Genomic DNA, 19,728 nt, shown 5'->3' with positions numbered 1-19,728 from the left:
TGGAGTGATTAAGAATGTGTCTCTTCTTTTCAAAAGCTTCAGGGCCTCTGTAAAAACATGCCCACCTTTGTCAACGCTCATTATAAGGTATTAAATGCACTGAGGGATTCTGCATTGTTTCCCTGGGTTAATCTCACGAACTTGTCAGGAAATGTGTGGATCATATTTCACCCTAAAAGTTAAAAGAAAGAAATTCATATTTTGCATTTAATGATTTTTTAGACAATGCCATGACGATATCACCAATAAACCCTGCAATCTCAGTACACAATATCACAATAAATCATGTAGAACAGAGATTTTATCATAATAAAATGATTTAAACATGTGTAATGTTTACATCTTGTGGTTATACTTTTGAAACGGTATATATTTAATGTTTATGAACTGGCCCCATTCACATCTACTGTAAGTTCATTATAATCGTGATTTTAGCTTTTTTAAATAAACAAGTTGTTGTTGTTTTTTTCCAAGTTGTAATGAACATTATCCCATAAATAGTTCACCCAAAAAATTAAAATTCTCTCATAATTTACTCACCCTCATGCCATCCCAGATGAGTATGACTTTCTGCTGTTGAACACAAACAAAGATGTTTAGAAGAATATCTCAGTTCTGTTGGTCTGTTTAAATTAAGTGAATGTGACCAGAACTTTGAAGCTCCAAAAAGCACAAATAGGCAGCGTAAGTAATCCATATGACTCTAGTGATTTAATTCATGTCGTCAGAAGCGATATGATAGATGTGGGTGAGAAACAGATCAATATTTAAGTCCTTTTTTTCTTTAAATCTCCACCTTTTACCAGCACCGACCAGCAGGTGGCGATAGGCACGAAGCATGTGAATTGCCAAAAAAAAAAAAAGGAGAAAAAGAAGAATGTAAAAGTGAAAGTGGATAATTATGGGGGAAAAAAGGACTTAAAATCTGATCTGTTTCTTACCCACACTTATCATATCACTTCTGAAGACATGGATTTAACCACTTTATGCTGATTTTTGGACCTTCAAAGTTCTGGCCACCATTCTCTTGCATTGTATGGACCTACAGAGCTGAGATACTCTTCTAAAAATCCTCATTGATGTTCAGCAGAAGAAATAAAGTCATGCACATTTGGGATGTCATGAGGATGAGTAAATGATGAGAGAATTTTCTTTTTTGAGTAAACTATCTCTTTAATCTACTGAACCTGGAACATTCCTTTATCAAGGTACTATTTTATGTTCTATGTAAAAAAAATCACTATGTCCGGACAGAATAATTTTCATTACTGTATTACTGTATTTATTTATTTATATATTTATTTTAGAGTGATGAGAATTTGTGAGGGAAATGTACTTAAAGTTGCTGTAAGCGATATTATCCTTTTTGCTAACTTCTGCTTAACTTTCGCTGACATCACGTGCAAATGAAATTATTGTAAATACGAAACTTTCAAAATGGCACAGAGAGTATGTTTTCTGTAGTGAATGAATGGTTATATTATTTTTTGTAAATGCTATTTTTTCTAAAGTTACCTTGTTGTCGGTTGCTGTTTCAGTCATATGCATTTACAGTAACCATTTGATGTACAATGTACATTTTTACACAGAAAATAGCTTAAAAAAATGTATTTGACCAAAATTCCATAATTATCAGCAAGCTCACTAACACAGGCTTAATTTTGTGTTAGTGAGCTTGCTGACTAGATAGATAAGATAGATAAGTCTCTATATAAACAAAAAATTGAAGCTAAAATGAATTCTAAGCAGGCCTGGGAAAGTATTAAAACCATGATAAGGGTACCATATAAGGACAAAGGGACGCATTATCCTAAGTTGAGGGAAGCAGATGGGGAAAATGTTGATATAGAGTTTGCCAACAAGTTAAATCAGTTTTTCCTCACGTTTTGAAGATTTACAAGCAGAGTAAAAAAATAGTCAGGAAGGGTCTCCTTTCATGCCGACTCATAATCTTATTATCGAACAGGCAGATGTTATGAAACTGTTTCAAAACTATAATATACACAAGAGCCCTGGGCCAGATAATATTTGTGGTCATGTGTTGAAATACTGTGCTGAGCAACTGTCCCCTGTTTTCACCTCAATTTTTCAATCGTCTTTAGACCAGCATGTAGTACCACTCTTATGGAAAACTTCAATTATTATACCTATTCCTAAGATTACTAAACTATTGAAGCCAAATGATTACCGTTCCATTGCATTAACTTCTCTGGTGTTTAAGTGTTTTGAAAAGTTTATTAAAAGGCATATTATTTCAGCCACTCAGCACCTAGTGGATCCTTGTCAATTTGCATATCAGTCCAATAAGGGTGTAGATGATGCAAAATTAACTCATCTGCACCTTGTCTATTCACATCTTAAGTCTTCCAAAACCCATGCTAAAATCTTATTTGCTGATTTTTCCTCTGCTTTTAATAACATTCAACCACATATTTTGGCCCAAAGATTGGCAAGAGTTCTCCTTAGATGGAGGAATGATTTTGTGGTTGTTGGACTTCTTAAGTTGCAGAGTTCAGCAGGTGTGCATGGGTTGTTCCTTGTCTAACAAAGTGATTACCAATGTAGGTTCTCCCCAAGGCTGTGTCCTCTCACCCTTGTTGTTTATTTTGTATACAAATAGTTGTTCTTTTCCAGGAAGATATAGGTAAATTTGCAGATAATACTGCATTAGTTAGTCTCCTCCAGGGGGATGAGGACAGTCATGGACCTATTTTGGATGAGTTTATCTCTTGGTGTGATGCTTCTAACCTCCTTCTTAATACTTCAAAAACTAAGGAGATGTGTACAGATTTCAGGAAAGAGCCTTCATCGTATGTTACTACTATCAAAGGAGAGCCAGTTCAGATGGTTACAGAGTATAAATATCTTGGGGTTGCTTTAGATTATAAACTAAGGTGGATAGGGGGGCCTGGGTAGCTCAGTGAGTAAAGACGCTGACTACCACCCCTGGAGTCATGAGTTTGAATCCAGGGTGTGCTGAGTGACTCTAACCAGGTCTTCTAAGCAACTAAATTGGCCCGGTTGCTAGGGAGGGTAGAGACACATGGGGTAACCTCCTCGTGGTCGCTATAATGCGGTTCTCGCTCTCTGTGGGGCGCGTGGTGAGTTGTGCATGGATGCCGCGTAGAATAGCGTGAAGCCTCCATACGTGCTATGTCTCTGCGGTAACGCGCTCAACAAGCCACGTGATAAGATGCGTGGATTGATGGTCTCAGACACGGAGGCAACTGAGATTCATCCTCCGCCACCCAGATTGAGGCAAGTCACTACGCCACCACGAGGACTTAGAGCACATTTGGAATTGGGCACTTCAGATTGGGGAGAAAAGGGGAGGAAAAAAAAAACTAAGGTGGGATAAATGGACTGAAGTCATTAACAGAAAGGGACAGCAAAGACTGTAATTTCTTAAAAAGTTGGTTTCCTTCAATGTAAATGCTTTAATATTGAAAGTGTTTTATAGTGCTTTTATTGAGAGTGTTATGGCCTTTTGTATCATCTGTTGGTTTGGAAATGGTGTTGTGGCACAAAGGAGTTAACTTAGGAAAATTTTAAATACTGCAAGCAAATTGCTCAGCATTCCTTTGACAGATCTAGAACAAACCAAAATCTCTTTTTTACCAAAGCAGATCTCTCAGCAAAGCTGATAAATTGATAAGAGTTAGAGTTATTACCTTTGGGTCGTAGGTTTAAGATGCCAGCATTTAACAAAAATAGGGCAAAACAATCTTTCTTGCCACAGGTGATTAAGCTATTGAATAAAAAATAGTTGGGTTGTCTCACTGAGTGTACCTGAGATCTAGTGCAATGTGTGATTTTGGGGTGAAATGTGAGCTGGACATTTCTTTGTGAGAATAACTTCCCAGTCCATAACCCAATGCAGGCAAACATGAGCTTTGCTCCACAAGATGCATTTGCTGATGCTTTTTTATGTTCTGGTCTTCAGACCTGGTTCTTCCTGTGTTTTTCTTCATTTTCTTTCTGTATGATTTTTACCAGGGACTAAAAAGAGTTCAAGGAACTAAAAGGAAAACCGAAAACGATCAAAAGTTTTTGCAGAACGTAACAGAAAATGAGAACAAAGTGATTTTCAATTGTTCCAGAGTTAAAACGTTATTTTTAAATGCTAGTAGCCAGTTATAATCAGTTACTTTTGTTCTGAAAATTTTTTCATGAAACTATAGGGTTTATCACCGTAAATACACCACTTCATGTTGCCCGAAAATAATGAAGCGTGCTTTGATCCTGAAGGAAACTGCTGCATCACATATGTCATGTATAATTGCCCATTGTGGATGTTGCATTCTTTAAATGAAGACCTTTTTTAACACCATGTATAATTACTACATATACTGTACATACACGGCTAATTTAGATACAAGGGAAACATTATTAGAGGTTAAAAGCACATTTCTCAGTTGTTTCCAAGTCTTCACTGAATTATTGTTAGATATGATGCATTCATAAAAATTTGATGCTGTTGGGTTTTGACTGAGAAGCAGATCTGTAATTATAATTATACTTCATTGTTAGTTAAAACGGTATGCTTGTTATGATTTCTATGCTATTAAAACCACCACACAGGGAAACAAATTTACAGCATTTTTCCTGCTTATTTTGATGAGTCAAGTGGCTTATTTTGGGCTTGTTTTTCCAGACCAGGTTGCTTGTTTCTCTTGCGAGATCTGGCAACATTGCAACTGGTATTTCACCCATTTCTAAGCGCAGAGTACTGTCTTTTTGAAAAGAACGTTATTAACCATTTTTTTGTTTTGTTCTAATATTCATTTGGAAAGGAGGCTGCGGAACTTCTGAACCAAAAAATACAGTTTTTGCTCAGAATGAACCGAAATGAAAAACATTTTGTTTTTAGTCCCTGGTTTTTAAAGTTAAGCTTTTCACATTGTTTTGGTTGTTTTTGGTCTTGTATCAGGGTTTGTCTTCCATCATCTTCCACTTCTGAGAAGGCTATTATTTTCCTGCACGTTGTTTCATTGATTGGCATTGTCATTATCACCCACATGATGAGGTGATAATTGTGTTGTTGAGTTGGTAATTGCACCCTGAGCAGAGAATAGAGTCCCAGACTCATACGGTAGCATGTTGATCCTGTAAAAGCATAGTCCGTTTATTGTGTTTCATCACAGGACCAAACTTAATGGAAATACGAGTCGATTGTTTGGTTCTGAACAAGCTTGTTTTTGTTCTGTGTTTTAGCACCTGGCTTTAGCTAAAGAGTACAACACTGACTCGCTGAGACGCTACAGCTGGACGCCAGACACTATGGATAACGTTAACCTGGTGTCCAGCCCCATCCATTCAGGGTAAGACATCTATGTTTCTGGGTAGTTGATAGGATAATGTAACCATAAGATTTCTGTAGTTGATGCAATATGTGTCCATTCCCATTTATTTAGGTACTTTAACTGGTCATCAATCAACTTTTTCCTTTCACTAGTTAATTTTAAGTTACAAAAGACTACTTTCCATGTAGTCTCTCAATTAAATAAGGCTATAAAAGCTGCATACATAATAATTATAAAATAATTAGCAAAATGCTGTTTAAAATTGGATTTTCACTTGGTGGATGATAAAACAGGAGAAAAGCAATTCCATTGATGTTCATTGAAGGAGGACAAGATCCTTATCTGGAGACCAAAATATAACAGAGACTTGGGAGTGGGGTCTTTTGACTGGGGAAACCTCCTATCAACCACCCAGAACACCCAAGCAACCACATAGCAACACTCTAAAAACTCAGAACACCTTAATAATGCCCTGGCCACCACTGACGACACCCTAGCATTGTGACAGCAAGTTTTGCACTGGACAGCTTTGCTCACATTTTCCTCAGAAAACCTAAAAATATAGTTTATTCCTTTCATACGTACTCTATAATATATATATATATTTTTTTAATTATTTTTTTTATGCCTAATCACCTTGATATCCCCAGATTCCTTCCTGGTCTTCCATGTATTAACAATAAAATAACCTTTTTATATACGTATATATTTTTTATTAGTGCTAAAAGTAAAGCGCTTTGGTTTTTGCCCTGCTCCATATTTCCATTTGTTTCTGTGCAGCTTTTCCTCTCCATTCTCTCAGTACAACTCCAGGTGACGATTGATCTTGTGATCACAGTTTTTCGCCTATATGCTTGTTTCATTTCTGTTCTCACTCAACTGCATTCTAGAAACATCATACCTAAGATCAGTTCAATGACGTGATATTGGACTTATTCCTTCATCAAGAGTGATTGATCAGTTGATAGAGACACAATCACTGCATAAACAGCACATGAACATTTAAGGCTTTACTTTTGTTTTGTCAATAGAACAACTTTTGGTAAAGTTTTATTTTACAGTGTCCGTGTTACACTTGTAACATGTTACTATTATTAATTACAACAGTAATAACAATAACTATATTTAAGTACAAGCAGTTCTACTAAATAATTACACAGCAAATACATGTAGTTGATTATTACTAATCAGTAATTACCTATGTAAATCCACAGTAATATGAACACTGTAAAATAAAGTGTGACCCAACTTATGCGCTGGTTAATATTGGTAGACTGATATGGGTTGTTGACAGCAGAGTAGGGTAGCCTATAGCAGATATAATGCTGATATACTGTATGTACAAACCAAAACCATGTAATGATGCCAAATAAGACGTACACAAATAAGCTTAAATTTTTGATTCACATTTACTCAAAAATCCACCAGAAAGTATTTGAAAAATTCACTTAAAAGTTTAGAAAACAGAAAATGTGCCTTAATAATTGACAAGGCTGTCGATTTTGTACCTGAAACTGTTAATCAGAGAAGTGGGCACTGTTGCCAAAGTTGAAAATATCAGTCAATTAATCAACCTGATCTATATATCGGCCTATGACATCCTAATAAACCAAAGAAGACCCACTGTACACTGTGATTGTCACATATTTTTTTTTAAATATTATTATTAAGCTAGATAGTAATTAATGACTAGTAATTGCACTTGTAAGTGACTAGTTATGGACTGACATTAGATCAAATTTACAAATGCTGGCTAATGCTAAATGTACATTTTCTAAGATTGTTATTCATGTCGGCACTAACGATGTCCGGCTTCGCCAGTCGGAGATCATTATAAATAATGCTAAAGAGGTGTGTGAATTTGCAAACATGATGTCTGACACTATAATATGCTCTGACTCCACCCTGCTCCCTGCTCATCGTGGTGGCGAGGTTTATAGTAGATTAGTGTCACTGAATGGCTGGATGTCTGAGTGGTGTCCGGAGAATAGCATAGGATTTACAGACAATTGGAAGAGTTTTTGGGGTTGACCTGACCTGCTAAAGACACCCGAATGCCATCCTTCCAGGGAAGATGCCACTCTCCTCTCTAATAATTTGGCTCATAGTCTTAATAGTGAAAGTGTTTGACTAACTGGGGCCAAAGTCAGGAAGCAGACAGACTGGCTTAACCAACCGTCTGCTAGCTGCCTTGAGACATCACACAGGTCACATAAACTACAACATCTAGAGACTGTATCACCTAGATATCATATAGAGACTGTGTCTGTTCACCAAAATGCCAAACACAAAACCCTTATTAAATCATTTAGAAAACATTTGATTGATGTCAAACAAGGAAATAACAAAAAAATTTAAGATGAACATCTTATAAAGATAGGGTGACTGAACATTAGATCACTTTCATCCAAAGCACTTATTGTAAATGAAATGATTACAGATCATAGTTTGGATTCGCTCTGTTTGACTGAAACCTGGCTTAAACCAGATGAATAAATTAGCTTAAATGAGTCTACTCCCTCAAGTTATTGTTATAAATATGAGCCTCGTCTGAAAGGTCGAGGAGTTGTTGCTACAATTTATAGTGATGTTGTTGGTGTTAGTTTGATGTTAACTAAAAATTACCTACATTTTTGGCTAAAAACAAAAAGATATGAACAGCAAGTGTTTTTTCAAATACATCCTTTAGGTTCTCAGTACACTGTGGGAATGTGCAGCTTATAGGTGTAAAATAAATAGAATGTTCATTTCAACACAGTGCTGTTATACAAAAGTGGAGACAGTACTGTATTTTTTTAGATGTCTTTATAAATGGAGCAGTATACCAACAAATTATTTAAAACACAACCTTTTAGAATTAATAATTTGTGATAGATACTAATTTTACAGATCGATAGATAGAATAGCTATTGTCTCCGCTTCTGTATCGTATTGTGTTGTAGCCGAGTTTGCTTTTCAGCTCTTTTGAATGCCTTTGTTGAAATGTACATGCCATATTTATTTTAGATCTATAAGCTGCACATTCACACATAGGTGTACTGAGAACCTATAAAGGATGTGGTTTGCACAATACAAGCAATTGGTATCTTATGTTTTTACCTAATGATTTTATTGTTAGGCAAAACAGATGTTAAAGGGGCTGTAAGACAAGAATAAGGATTCAGTCCATACATAATAATAAATGCCTTATAATGCCAAACAAGTCCAAAACTAGTCAATTACAAGTGCAATTAAAGACAGATCTTAATTGAGTACAATGCGACTTTGTGACCATAACAATTTGCTTGGATTTTAATAGTTTATTTTTAACTAATTGCAAGTATTTATTAGTACATTGTCTCAAGCTCAGTTTAAACCAGCTGACCAACATCCTCTACATCACTAACTTTTCACCAGGTTTTGATATATAGAAGCATGGCGTTATCCTAAATAATCCTTTTTCTTTTTTCAGTACAAAACAAAAATTCCTCACACCATGTCTACACTGGAAGTGATCAATGATGCAGTTCAGTGCACTGCACTGCTTGAGGCTGCACCTGATCTCAGAATGTTCACTAACACGGACCAGTCAGTTAAAAACTTGAGACTAGACTTCAGCCTCAGTAAAATTAAAATAAAATCTGTTGAAAATAAAATCATTTCACCAATGAATTTCCAACTGAATTCCATTAGTATAAAAACTGACTTTGCATGACTTGAATTAGAATAGCGAAATAATTTTGGTATGGCTGCCATTGCGTATATGCATATGGTTGAAAACTAGAAACATGACAAGCTGGCTTTGATTTAATGGTCTGAAGTTATTTAAATATATAACCAATTAAATACATTGCAAGTCACACATATGATATTTGTAAATAAATGGTTGATTATGAGAGCGATTTAGTTTTGGTGCATCATGATGCACTTCTCACATCCGTTGTAGACACTGGTTATTTTTGAACCCTTTGGCTTGGCAGTCATTAGCTACATTTGGAGACTTTTGATTGTTCCTGAAATTGATGGCCATTCAAAATATTTCACAAACCCAAAATAAGCAACATTTTATTCCAGTATATTTTAGCATGGGTTTCTTCGCCATGCTGTCTTTTAGTAGAATGTATTAATTCCTGCCAGGGCTGAGAGTTCAGAGTTCTTTTGTTATATCCTCTTTCACCTCTTCTTCTAAGTTTTTGTTTGCGAGCAAGTTTTTTTAAATTTTTTTTTTTTTTTGGAGATCACAATGGAAGACTCATTTCTATCAGGAAGACTCGCAGATTTGAGTAAAGTTTTAGATTACATTTATTTGATGAATTTAAAATAGGAATGTAATGTCTCTCTTTGGCGTAAGCCCCGTCTGGCGGTCCGATCCTGCCGGATATAGGAGGCAGGGCCGAGGAGCCTACCCCCGTGCAGGATGGGACTCAACTGGTGGCAGTGGGGTGGTGGAGGTTGCCGTGTTAGCACACTGAAACAGCAATGTGATAGATTGTAAGCAGACATATAAAGCAATGGCTTACATGTGATTGGCTAGGAGTTACCTAGCTAATGGTGCGATGATGTGCAGCTGCTAGTCTTCCCGCTAGAACTACGCTGCGCTTACATTTCTGAGAGCATTAAACTGCTTTTAAAAAGTCTCTCTTCATCATCTCTTCCTCCTGCAGGTTTCTGGTGAGCTTCATGGTGGACGCCCGCGGTGGTTCCATGCGAGGAAGTCGCCACAACGGCATGCGCATCATCATCCCGCCCCGCAAATGCACTGCTCCCACTCGCATCACGTGCCGCCTGGTCAAGAGACACAAGCTGGCATCTCTGCCGCCCATGGTGGAAGGCGAGGGGCTGGCGAGCAGGCTGGTGGAGGTGGGCCCCGCAGGGGCGCAGTTTTTGGGGTAGGTCCTGGCCTTTTTACTCTTTGAGACTCCTGCTTTTCCTGATCATTTCCATGTAAACCATCTGTGTTTGGTAGTGTGTGTCGGTGAAGTGTTTCAGCAGTGATACAGAGCGGTTTTGCCCACCACTGTCGTCATGCCAACACCCCGGTACCTAACACTGACTCTCGCAATGACATAGAGGTATTTAATGGCATCCTGCAGGTAGTCTCAAAATTCCTCAGTAAGACAGCAGTGAATTTTGTTAAACTCTTGAGGACTGCTGAAAGGGCTCCACCATTTTTGTAATAAAAGGGTTTTTCCTGCGTTCAACATTTTTGGCAGAACTCAAGCAACATTTTGGCCAACCAAAGCTAATTTAATTATTTTTATTGAACCTCATCCACCACCCTTCTACAATTGTATATAATAAGCACTAATTGTGCTTTACAACTGAATTGCGCATTGCAGACCAATTACATATGTGGCACACTTTACAGCACTGCGAAAATGGATGCGATTGACTACATACTAGATACTCAGACTAGAACTTTAGTAATGTGTATTTTTACGGTTAAAGAATTATGGTAAATGTTCATAAGGGCAAAATCAAGAGCTTTATTTCCTGGACCTCCATGATTTATGAATCAAAAGCAAAAAAAAATGGTTTGCCTTCAGATATTCAATGACATACATCAGTAAAAGCATAAAAGTAAATCATCTGTTAAGGGAAAGAAAATAAAAATTTTCACTAGAAGCTAGAAGAACTTAGTAGAGTGGTCTACTTATACAGTATACACAGGTATAAGTTAATTTGACTTCCCAATAGCACTTCAAAAGGCTTTGGATGCTTAGGTAATCAACAATAACACAACTATCATATATAATCGAAAAATGCATGTTTAAGTAATTTAAGTAATTGTTACTTATTAAAGGGATAGTTCACCCAAAAATGACAATTCTCTCATCATTTACTCACCCTCATCAGTTGTGTATGAATTTCTTTCTTCTGCAGAACACAAACACAGATTTTTAGAAGAATATCTCAGTTCTGTTGGTCTATTCAGTGTAAGTGAATGGTGACCAGAACTTTGAAGCTCAAAAAAGCACAAAAAGGCAGTATAAAAGTAATCCACATGGACTCCAGTGGTTAAATCCATATCTTCTGAAGCGATATGATAATTGTGGTTGAGAAACAGATAAATATTTAAGTCCATTTTTACTATAAATCTCCACTTTCACTTACACATTCACTTCTTTTGTTTTTGGTCATTTGCATTCTTTATACATATCGCCACCTACTGGGCAGGGAGGAGAATTTAGAGTAAATATTGATCTGTTTCTCACCCACACCTATTATATCGCTTCAGAAGATATGAATTTCTTATGGATTACTTCTATGCTGCCTTTATGTCCTTTTTGGAGCTTTAAAGTTCTGGCCACCATTTACTTGCATTGTATGGACCAACAGAGCTGAAATATTCTTCTAAAAATCTTAGTTGGTGTTCGGCAGAAGAAAGAAAGTCATACACATCTGGCATGGCATGAGGGTGAGTAAATGAAGGAATTTTCATTTTTGGGTGAAATTGAAAGTAATTGCAATTATGTAATCAACCAACTTCACACATGGGGTTGACCATGTACACAAGCTACAACTAAAGACTCGTTTGAACCAGGAAAAACCTTGAATAACACTATAGGACAATATCCCATTCTGCAGGAGTGACAAGTTGTTCCTCCTTTTTGTTCCTCTAAATGCTGCATGGATATAATTCAGTAAACTCCATCTACCCCGAAACCTTCCCTCTCTTAGTGAGGGTGAGAGCTACGTTAGCCGAATCCTGCAGCTCGGCCCACGAGGAACAAAATTTTCTGGGTAGGAGTGTGTGCTTAGTGAAGTCACTGCACTTCATGTTGATTTCGACACCTAATTTTTCTGATGCCTGATTTTTCCTTCACGTTCATCTACACCTTTTCTTTTGAGCTTTCAATGAATATATAGTTCACTTTTAAAGTCAATCACACTGGCTGTTTAGGCTGGTTATGCAGTGCTTGGTAAGCATGAGTGTAAGCAGGCTTGGCTGCTGCTTTAGCCCTGTTCTTTTATGCTCAGAGATGGTTGCATTTGATATTTTAGTTATAGAGAAGGTATCAGTGTTTTAAAAAGGTTAGGTTCGCTCTAACATTCATGTTACTTTTGAGCAGTCTATGTTATATTTGTATGATAACATTTAGCAGTTTTAGTAGTTTTGATTGTGGGGCCTTCAGACTACTTTTTTGTGGTACCTTCTCTGTCTATACATTCAGTGTTTTCTTCCATTATTCCATGATTGTCTAATGTTACCTTTTTCATCTGTTGTGCTTGGTATTTGGTTTCCTCATATTAGACAGTATCTGGTTTTAAAAAGTACAGCCAAATACTCTAATTTACACCAGCTATTAAATGTAATTTATCCATTTACTGGCCAGAACAGGTGACTTTTGTATTAAATTTGAAAAGCATGAGTTTCACTGAAATCTTCTGTATTAATCAGTACCCCTTTAACTCCCCTTTAAATCAAGAAAAACACATTTAAAATATAAATATTAACAAAAATATTCTGCCAATGAGAAGAAAATATTTTAAAATTGTTGCTTACCCCACTGGCAGATTTCTTTTATTTTTTCTTGATTTTAGGACATTTTTGTTATATTTAAGTGTGTTTTGCCTGTTTAAAGAGGAACTTTTTTGGCAGTATAATAAAATTGGGCCATTTGGACATGTTTTCTATATCAAGCATGTCTGTTGTCTTGTTATCTTGATGTTTACTTAGTCATAATCATGCAATCATTTTTCAACATTTCGAATTCAATGTCAAAAAGCTTGTTTAAGCAGGAATACAACTCAAAACAAGATTATTTATCTAAATAAGATATTCAAGATACTTTCTCTGGAAACAAGTTTTAATGCCTTGTGAAAATGTTGCTTATCTTGTTTTATTGATGTTAAGATATTTGACCAAAAAAAACAAAAACAAGACAAACATACTGATTAAGAACATAATTTTTTTTGCAGTACATCTTTCTTTTGCATCTTACTTGATGTTTGAATGTTTTGGATTTAATTTCAAAGCATGAAGCAGTGACGCTTGGTAAAAAATGTTAAAATTGGTAAAAACATCTCTGCATCTGACTTCTTGCGTTCAGACTGTTAAACCTCTGCAAGCAACTGGTCTTTACGTGTATTAGTATCAGATGCATTTGCACTAATGTTCCATGAATGTTCGTCGTCACCATTTACCAAAGTCATCATGAGGTTCTATGTGTCTTGCGGTCATGTGTTTGGTAAGTGTGAGAGGTTCCACTGTTAAAGGCCTGTGGTGTGTTTTTATAGCCCTGTGATTGTGGAGATCCCTCACTTTGGGTCCATGAGAGGAAAAGAGCGAGAGCTCATCATGCTCAGGAGTGAGAATGGAGAGACCTGGAAAGAGCATCATTATGACTGCAAGACTGAAGACCTCAGAGAACTCCTCAATGGCATGGATGAAGGTAAAATGTTGGTTATTAAAAACATCACAGTGCATAACCTTGCTAGCCCACAAGATACATGGGATTACATTTAGAGAAGCCTTAAGAAAGTGTTGATGATGATGATTAGTGCTGTTTTTTTCCAACCGGTTTTAAATGGGCAATGCTGACAGCACTATCTAGATTGCAGGTTGGCCAATGGCCGATATAATGCCAATTTATGTCTTATATGAATAAATAATACAATTATATTATAGCATATGTGATGTACACAAAATTGCTTAATTTTTTTTTTTTATCCCCTTTTCTCCCAATTTGGAATGCCCAATTCCCACTACTTAGTAGGTTACTCACCTCAATCCAGGTGGTGGAGGACAAGTCTCAGTTGCCTCCGCTTCTGAGACAGTCAATCCATGTATCTTATCACATGGCTCGTTGTGCATGACACCGCAGAGACTCACAGCACGGGAGGCTCATGCTACTCTCCGCGATCCACACACAGCTTACCACATGCCCCATTGAGAGCGAGAACCCCTAATTATGACCACGAGGAGGTTACCCCATGTGACTCTACCCTCCCTAGCAACCGGGCCAGTTTGGTTGCTTAGGAGACCTGGCTGGAGTCACTCAGTACACCCTGGATTCGAACTCGCAACTCCAGGGGTGGTAGACAGCGTCAATACTCGCTGAGCTACCCAGGCCCCTCAAAATCGCTTAAATTAAATGAACATGTATGTTACACAGTATTAACTAAAAACATTTGAAAACCAAAAATTTGCTCACCGAAGTTCAGATCGCAAGCAAGCATGTTTCAGCCAATGGCGAAATTTCAAAATGTTAATAAAGAGGCCTGGCCAATATATCAGTCAATCACTAAACATGATTTGTGACTGGATTATTGAATAACTCCGCTAATCACGTTCTTTTTGTGGTGCATCACTATGCTCATACTATGGGTTAGGGATTAAACTTAATATTAAATGTTTGTATTCAACAGTAATTGCTTCATAAAATCAAACTCATACTGTTCTCATAATGTACTTCATAGAGCTGGACAGCCCAGCCGATCTAGAGCAGAAGCGCATCTGCCGTATCATCACAAAGGACTTCCCACAGTACTTTGCTGTGGTGTCCCGGATCAAACAGGAGAGTAATCAGATGGGTCCAGAGGGAGGGGTTCTGTCCAGCATGACGGTTCCTCTGGTCCAGGCCTCCTTCCCGGAGGGTGCACTCACCAAGAAGATCAGAGTTGGACTGCAGGTAGATTATAATCAGCAGAAGTCCATATTTTCCAAAAGTTGCAGATGAAACACCTGTTTTCACAGAGTCTAATGGCGAATTTTCATCATTCTCTGAAAAAGTTTGGATATCTGAATTGTTTGGTAATCGGAAATGTAAAAAAAAAAAAACATAGCCTCTGGACTTTCGGACTTAGTATGAATTCACAGAGATGTTTTAAAATTTTGGTTGAAAATATTGTTGTGCATGGTTGTCATGCTGAAAATTAGGACATGTTGTGAACAGCCATTTCAAGTTAAGACCACATGAAATGGCTTGATGAGCTTGGTTTTCATGAGTCCAAGATGAGTCTTCAATATTTTTGGTCTGTTTTCCGAAATAAGAAAGACTGTAAACTTTAAATTTGTATTTCTGCTTAGAGATCATTTTGTCTTTTAGAAGTACACAAGCATATTGATGACCTTGAAGCTAACAGACATTAAGTAAAAGCCACAAAACTCTCATACTGAATGCATGGGGTCTTTAAATGTTACTGCTCTCTCTTAAAGGCCCAGCCTGTTCCAGATGAGGCTGTGAAGAAGATTGTAGGTAATCGTGCAACCTTCAGCCCCATAGTGACAGTGGAGCCCCGCAGGAGGAAGTTTCATAAGCCCATCACCATGACCGTACCTGTGCCTCCACTCTCTGGAGAGGGTGTGGTCAATGGATACAAAGGAGACACCACCCCCAGCCTACGCCTCCTCTGCAGTATAACTGGTAGGATTGCCTTAAAACAAAAATAATGATTTTGTATTATTTTTATACCGTATATGAATATTATTTTTACAAGCATTCTAATAAAGCATCTTGCAACAGGTGGCACATCACCGGCTCAGTGGGAGGACATCACTGGTACCACACCTCTCACTTTCATGAATGACTGTGTGTCCTTCACCACAAACGTATCTGCCAGGTACAAGCACAACTTATGGAGTTAATTAACAGAGGTTCGGGAGGAGGATGTTAATTTTAATCTGACAAATCACAGCAAGCATGCAGGAGTATATAAGCCGTCGCTTTCCTGCTTCCTGTGACAACTCTTCTGACATCCCACCTCCACCCCATCTCCACTTGTTTCTCCAGACTCATTATCTAAATAAGTAAAGTCCGGGGGGGGTAATCAGGACTCGAGTCGAGTCTCGAGCTCCGAGCCCTCCAGTATACGGACAGCAAGCCAAATACATTTACTGCTTCAACACAAGATTACATTAACATACGAACTACTGAAATCATATTCTCTCATATAAAATCCTTATACCTGCTCTGATCTACTTAAATATCTCTGATCGAATTCTAGAGAATGTAAAGGCACTTTCTGTCAAAACCTCACATTTACAACTTTGTGACTAATTCTCTTGTCTTCTTCAGGTTTTGGCTTGCAGACTGCCATCAGATTCCAGAGACCGTAGGTCTGGCTACTCAGCTGTACAGGGAGCTCATCTGTGTGCCCTACATGGCCAAGTTTGTAGTGTTTGCCAAAATGAACGACCCTGTGGAGTCCAACCTGCGATGCTTCTGTATGACAGACGATAAAGTGGACAAAACCCTAGAACAACAGGAGAATTTTGAGGAGGTGGCCAGAAGCAAAGACATTGAGGTGCATTGTCTGTTTAATTTTTTTGTTATTCTTTTAGACGTGTTGCTGTAATGTCTAGATTTGGTGTAACTCTCCATGTTATTTATTTACTTTATGAGAAATTCTTTGCCTGCTGATTGCCAGTTAATCCTGTAAATATCTGATTCTTTTAAAGACCCCATGAAATGGCCTGACGAGTGCAGTCGTCTGTCCTTTTTTAAAATATTTCCTATTGAAACGGGAAGTTGGGGTGGGATATATCAAAGGGTTCGTCCATTAAAAAAAATAGTCAATAGGCTTTAGCTTACATCACAGCCAGGAATCATGATATGCTTATCGGTTACAGGGGAGGGACATTCTCATACTAGAGAGTGTTTAATTGGACAAAAATCTATGTAGAGCAAGATAAGTCAATATTTTTGATCCATTTCCCAAAAGAGAAAGACTGTAAATATTAAATGTGTACATCTGCTAAAAGTTAATTTTGTCAACTTTAAGGAGTAGACTAGAATATGGATGGCTTCAAAGCTAACAGACATGGACTAAAAGCCACAAAACTCCAATCTGGATTTCATGTGCCCTTTAAAGCTTGTACATTTTAGACATGAAGGTGTTTATAAAATGTTACACCATCATGGCTGGCTGTTTTACAGGTACTGGAAGGTAAACCCATCTATGTGGACTGCTACGGCAATTTGGCTCCTCTGACCAAAACTGGACAGCAGCTGGTTTTTAACTTCTACGCATTCAAGGAAAACAGACTCCCATTCTGTGTGAAGGTACTTTCCCATGATTTCTTCCTCCTCTGATGTATACACATGTAGAAACCTGTAGCGATACAATATAACAAATTTTTATTGCTGTAATGCAAAAAACACCATTTCATTCTCATTACTGGAAGACAGTAATGCATCTTGTCCTGTCTAGATTTTCTTTTAAATCAGTCTTAATTAAATTCAGCACAAATACTGTCATGATGTAATGAGATTATTTTACAGCAAGCAACTGAAAAGGCAAAGGGCACTTAATTGTCATGAAAATAACGTCACAATGCTAAAAATCGTAATAGTCCAAATATGGGGCTCTAATTTCGTGAGTGCGCTAGGCGCAGCACAACACGCAATGACCGTGCGCTACATCTTATCCAATTTCCATGAAAACGCAAAGCACAAGTGGCTGTGGGTTTGAGTTTTTTGTGCTGTCTGTGGGTGTATGCGCATGTATGTGCACAAATTGTGGGTTATTTTATGTTAATGAAGTGACACAATGTGCAATGTGCTATTTTCCTGAGAAATAGATAGGAAACAAAGATTTTTAGAAGAATATCTCAGCTCTGTAGGTCCTTACAATACAAGTGAATGGTGATCAGACCTTTGTAGCTCCAAAAATCACATAATGGAAACATAAAAGAAATCATATGGCTCCAGTGGTTAAATATAATCAGAAGTGATATAATAGGTGTGGGTGAGAAATGTTAAGTAATTTATTTACTCTAAATAACCACTTTAACTTTTACATTTGAAAGCCACATGTGGTGCCTGTTTAGTTTCACTTTTACATCTGAAAGTGAAGGTGGTTATTTAGATTTTAAAAAGGACTTAAATGTTGATCTGTTTCTCAACCACACCTATTATATCACTTCTGAAGATATGGATTTAACTACTGGAATTGTATGGATTACTTTTATGCTGCCTTTATGTGATTTTTGGAGCTACAAAGGTCTGATCACCATTCAGTTGCATTGTAAGGAACTAAAGAGCTGAAATATTCTTCCAAAAATCTTTGTTTGTGTTCTGCTGATGAAGGAAAGTCATAAACATCTGGGATGGCATGAGGGTGAGTAAATAATGAGAGAATTTAAATTTTTAGGTGAACTATCCCTTTAAACAGAGAGACATAGAACAAATATACATTGCAAAACAATGAACAATGGGAGAGCAGCAAAGCATGTTTCAAGCATCCCGTAACCCTGTCAAGACTGCAGGTGAGACAGGCTGACAGAGAACATATTGTACATCACGGTCAGGAGGAAACACAAGGGAGGAAGTAACACAAACTTCCTCTATAGTATTTCACCGCTAAACACCATTTCACTGGAACGATGGCAGACAAAATGGGATAGAGTTCACAACAAGGAGATGTAGTTATTGCACAAAGGAACGTAAGACACAAATGGTCCATATTTCTATTTTACTAATGCATTACATACAGCTCATTTACACAACCAAATTCTTATGAATGTACTGTCTGTCTTTATATCGACATTGCTTGACAGGGAATGAACTATATAATAGGATGCAGACGGTGGAATAACTGGAGAAAAACCTCAGAATTAAATTGCACTCGACCTAGACCATTAGCGCTTTGCATGCGCGGTTTCGCCAAACCCACTTGCACATAGACTTAGCGCATGTTTGCACGAAAATATCAAAACTTCATGGCCATGCCCACTGATGTTGCGAGTATGATGATTCGCATAAGACTTAGCGCTCTTAAAATAGGTCCCGTAATGTCTTATTGATTTTATTTTGGGATGGAATATTATCAGGACATTACTACAGTTTTTATGTGATTCGTCCTGAGATATCAGCAGAGAATGGGAAATAACATGTAGCTCTTCACATTCTGTGACACTTCTTTCCTGAAATCTTTCACTTTTTTTGAAATTGGATGGGCTTATCTATAATCAATTTTATGGTTCAGTTTAAAGGCAGACCAGGCTTGAAGACTGATGAGATATCATTAACATTTGTTTGTCTTCTATAGGTCAGAGATAGCAGCCAAGAGCCCTGTGGTCGTCTGTCCTTCCTCAGAGAGGCCAAAACTTCCAAGGGTCTTGCTCAGACTGCTATTTGTAACTTAAACATCACACTGCCAGGACTGAAAAAGGTAAGACTGAACTACGATCATCTGTGCCATATCATGCCATCTTCATACTCAGGAAAGATAGAGCAGTGTTCCTAGTCATTGAGGGTTAAACTTGGCTCAAACTGCCTGAGTGTGTCTTTTATCTGTTTCAAGCTTCTCTAAAGTTGTTGTTGTTGTGGCTGACCCAAATCACACTTTTGATTTCAATCTCGCTTTGGCTGAAGGCACACAGGCTTGTGCTTATTTCCAACAGCATTTGTGGTTGTTGCTTTGTGCTGTTGTGATCTCTCTAGCCCCCCCCCCCCCCAAATTGTGTTTCTTCGCCGTGGCTTTGCGGTAATTTTTACTC

At 37.6% G+C, this 19,728-nt stretch overlaps 1 protein-coding gene across 2 annotated transcripts in view; it reads left to right on the top strand.

Annotated features, from left to right (window-relative positions):
- LOC127426730 (ankyrin-3-like) overlaps positions 1-19,728 on the top strand; it is a 266,706-nt gene that overhangs the window by 217,989 nt on the left and 28,989 nt on the right. For both annotated transcript variants that reach the window (XM_051673712.1, XM_051673713.1), the window contains exons 27-35: positions 5,215-5,321; positions 9,947-10,171; positions 13,524-13,678; positions 14,706-14,917; positions 15,445-15,652; positions 15,752-15,848; positions 16,304-16,532; positions 17,165-17,290; positions 19,278-19,400. In XM_051673712.1, the coding sequence (XP_051529672.1) occupies positions 5,215-5,321; positions 9,947-10,171; positions 13,524-13,678; positions 14,706-14,917; positions 15,445-15,652; positions 15,752-15,848; positions 16,304-16,532; positions 17,165-17,290; positions 19,278-19,400 (1,482 nt within the window). The remainder of the gene's footprint in view (positions 1-5,214; positions 5,322-9,946; positions 10,172-13,523; positions 13,679-14,705; positions 14,918-15,444; positions 15,653-15,751; positions 15,849-16,303; positions 16,533-17,164; positions 17,291-19,277; positions 19,401-19,728) is intronic.

Source organism: Myxocyprinus asiaticus, chromosome 36, assembly GCF_019703515.2.
Source record: "Myxocyprinus asiaticus isolate MX2 ecotype Aquarium Trade chromosome 36, UBuf_Myxa_2, whole genome shotgun sequence".
Taxonomy (NCBI): domain Eukaryota; kingdom Metazoa; phylum Chordata; class Actinopteri; order Cypriniformes; family Catostomidae; genus Myxocyprinus; species Myxocyprinus asiaticus.
This window is presented reverse-complemented; position numbering and strand designations above follow the sequence as displayed.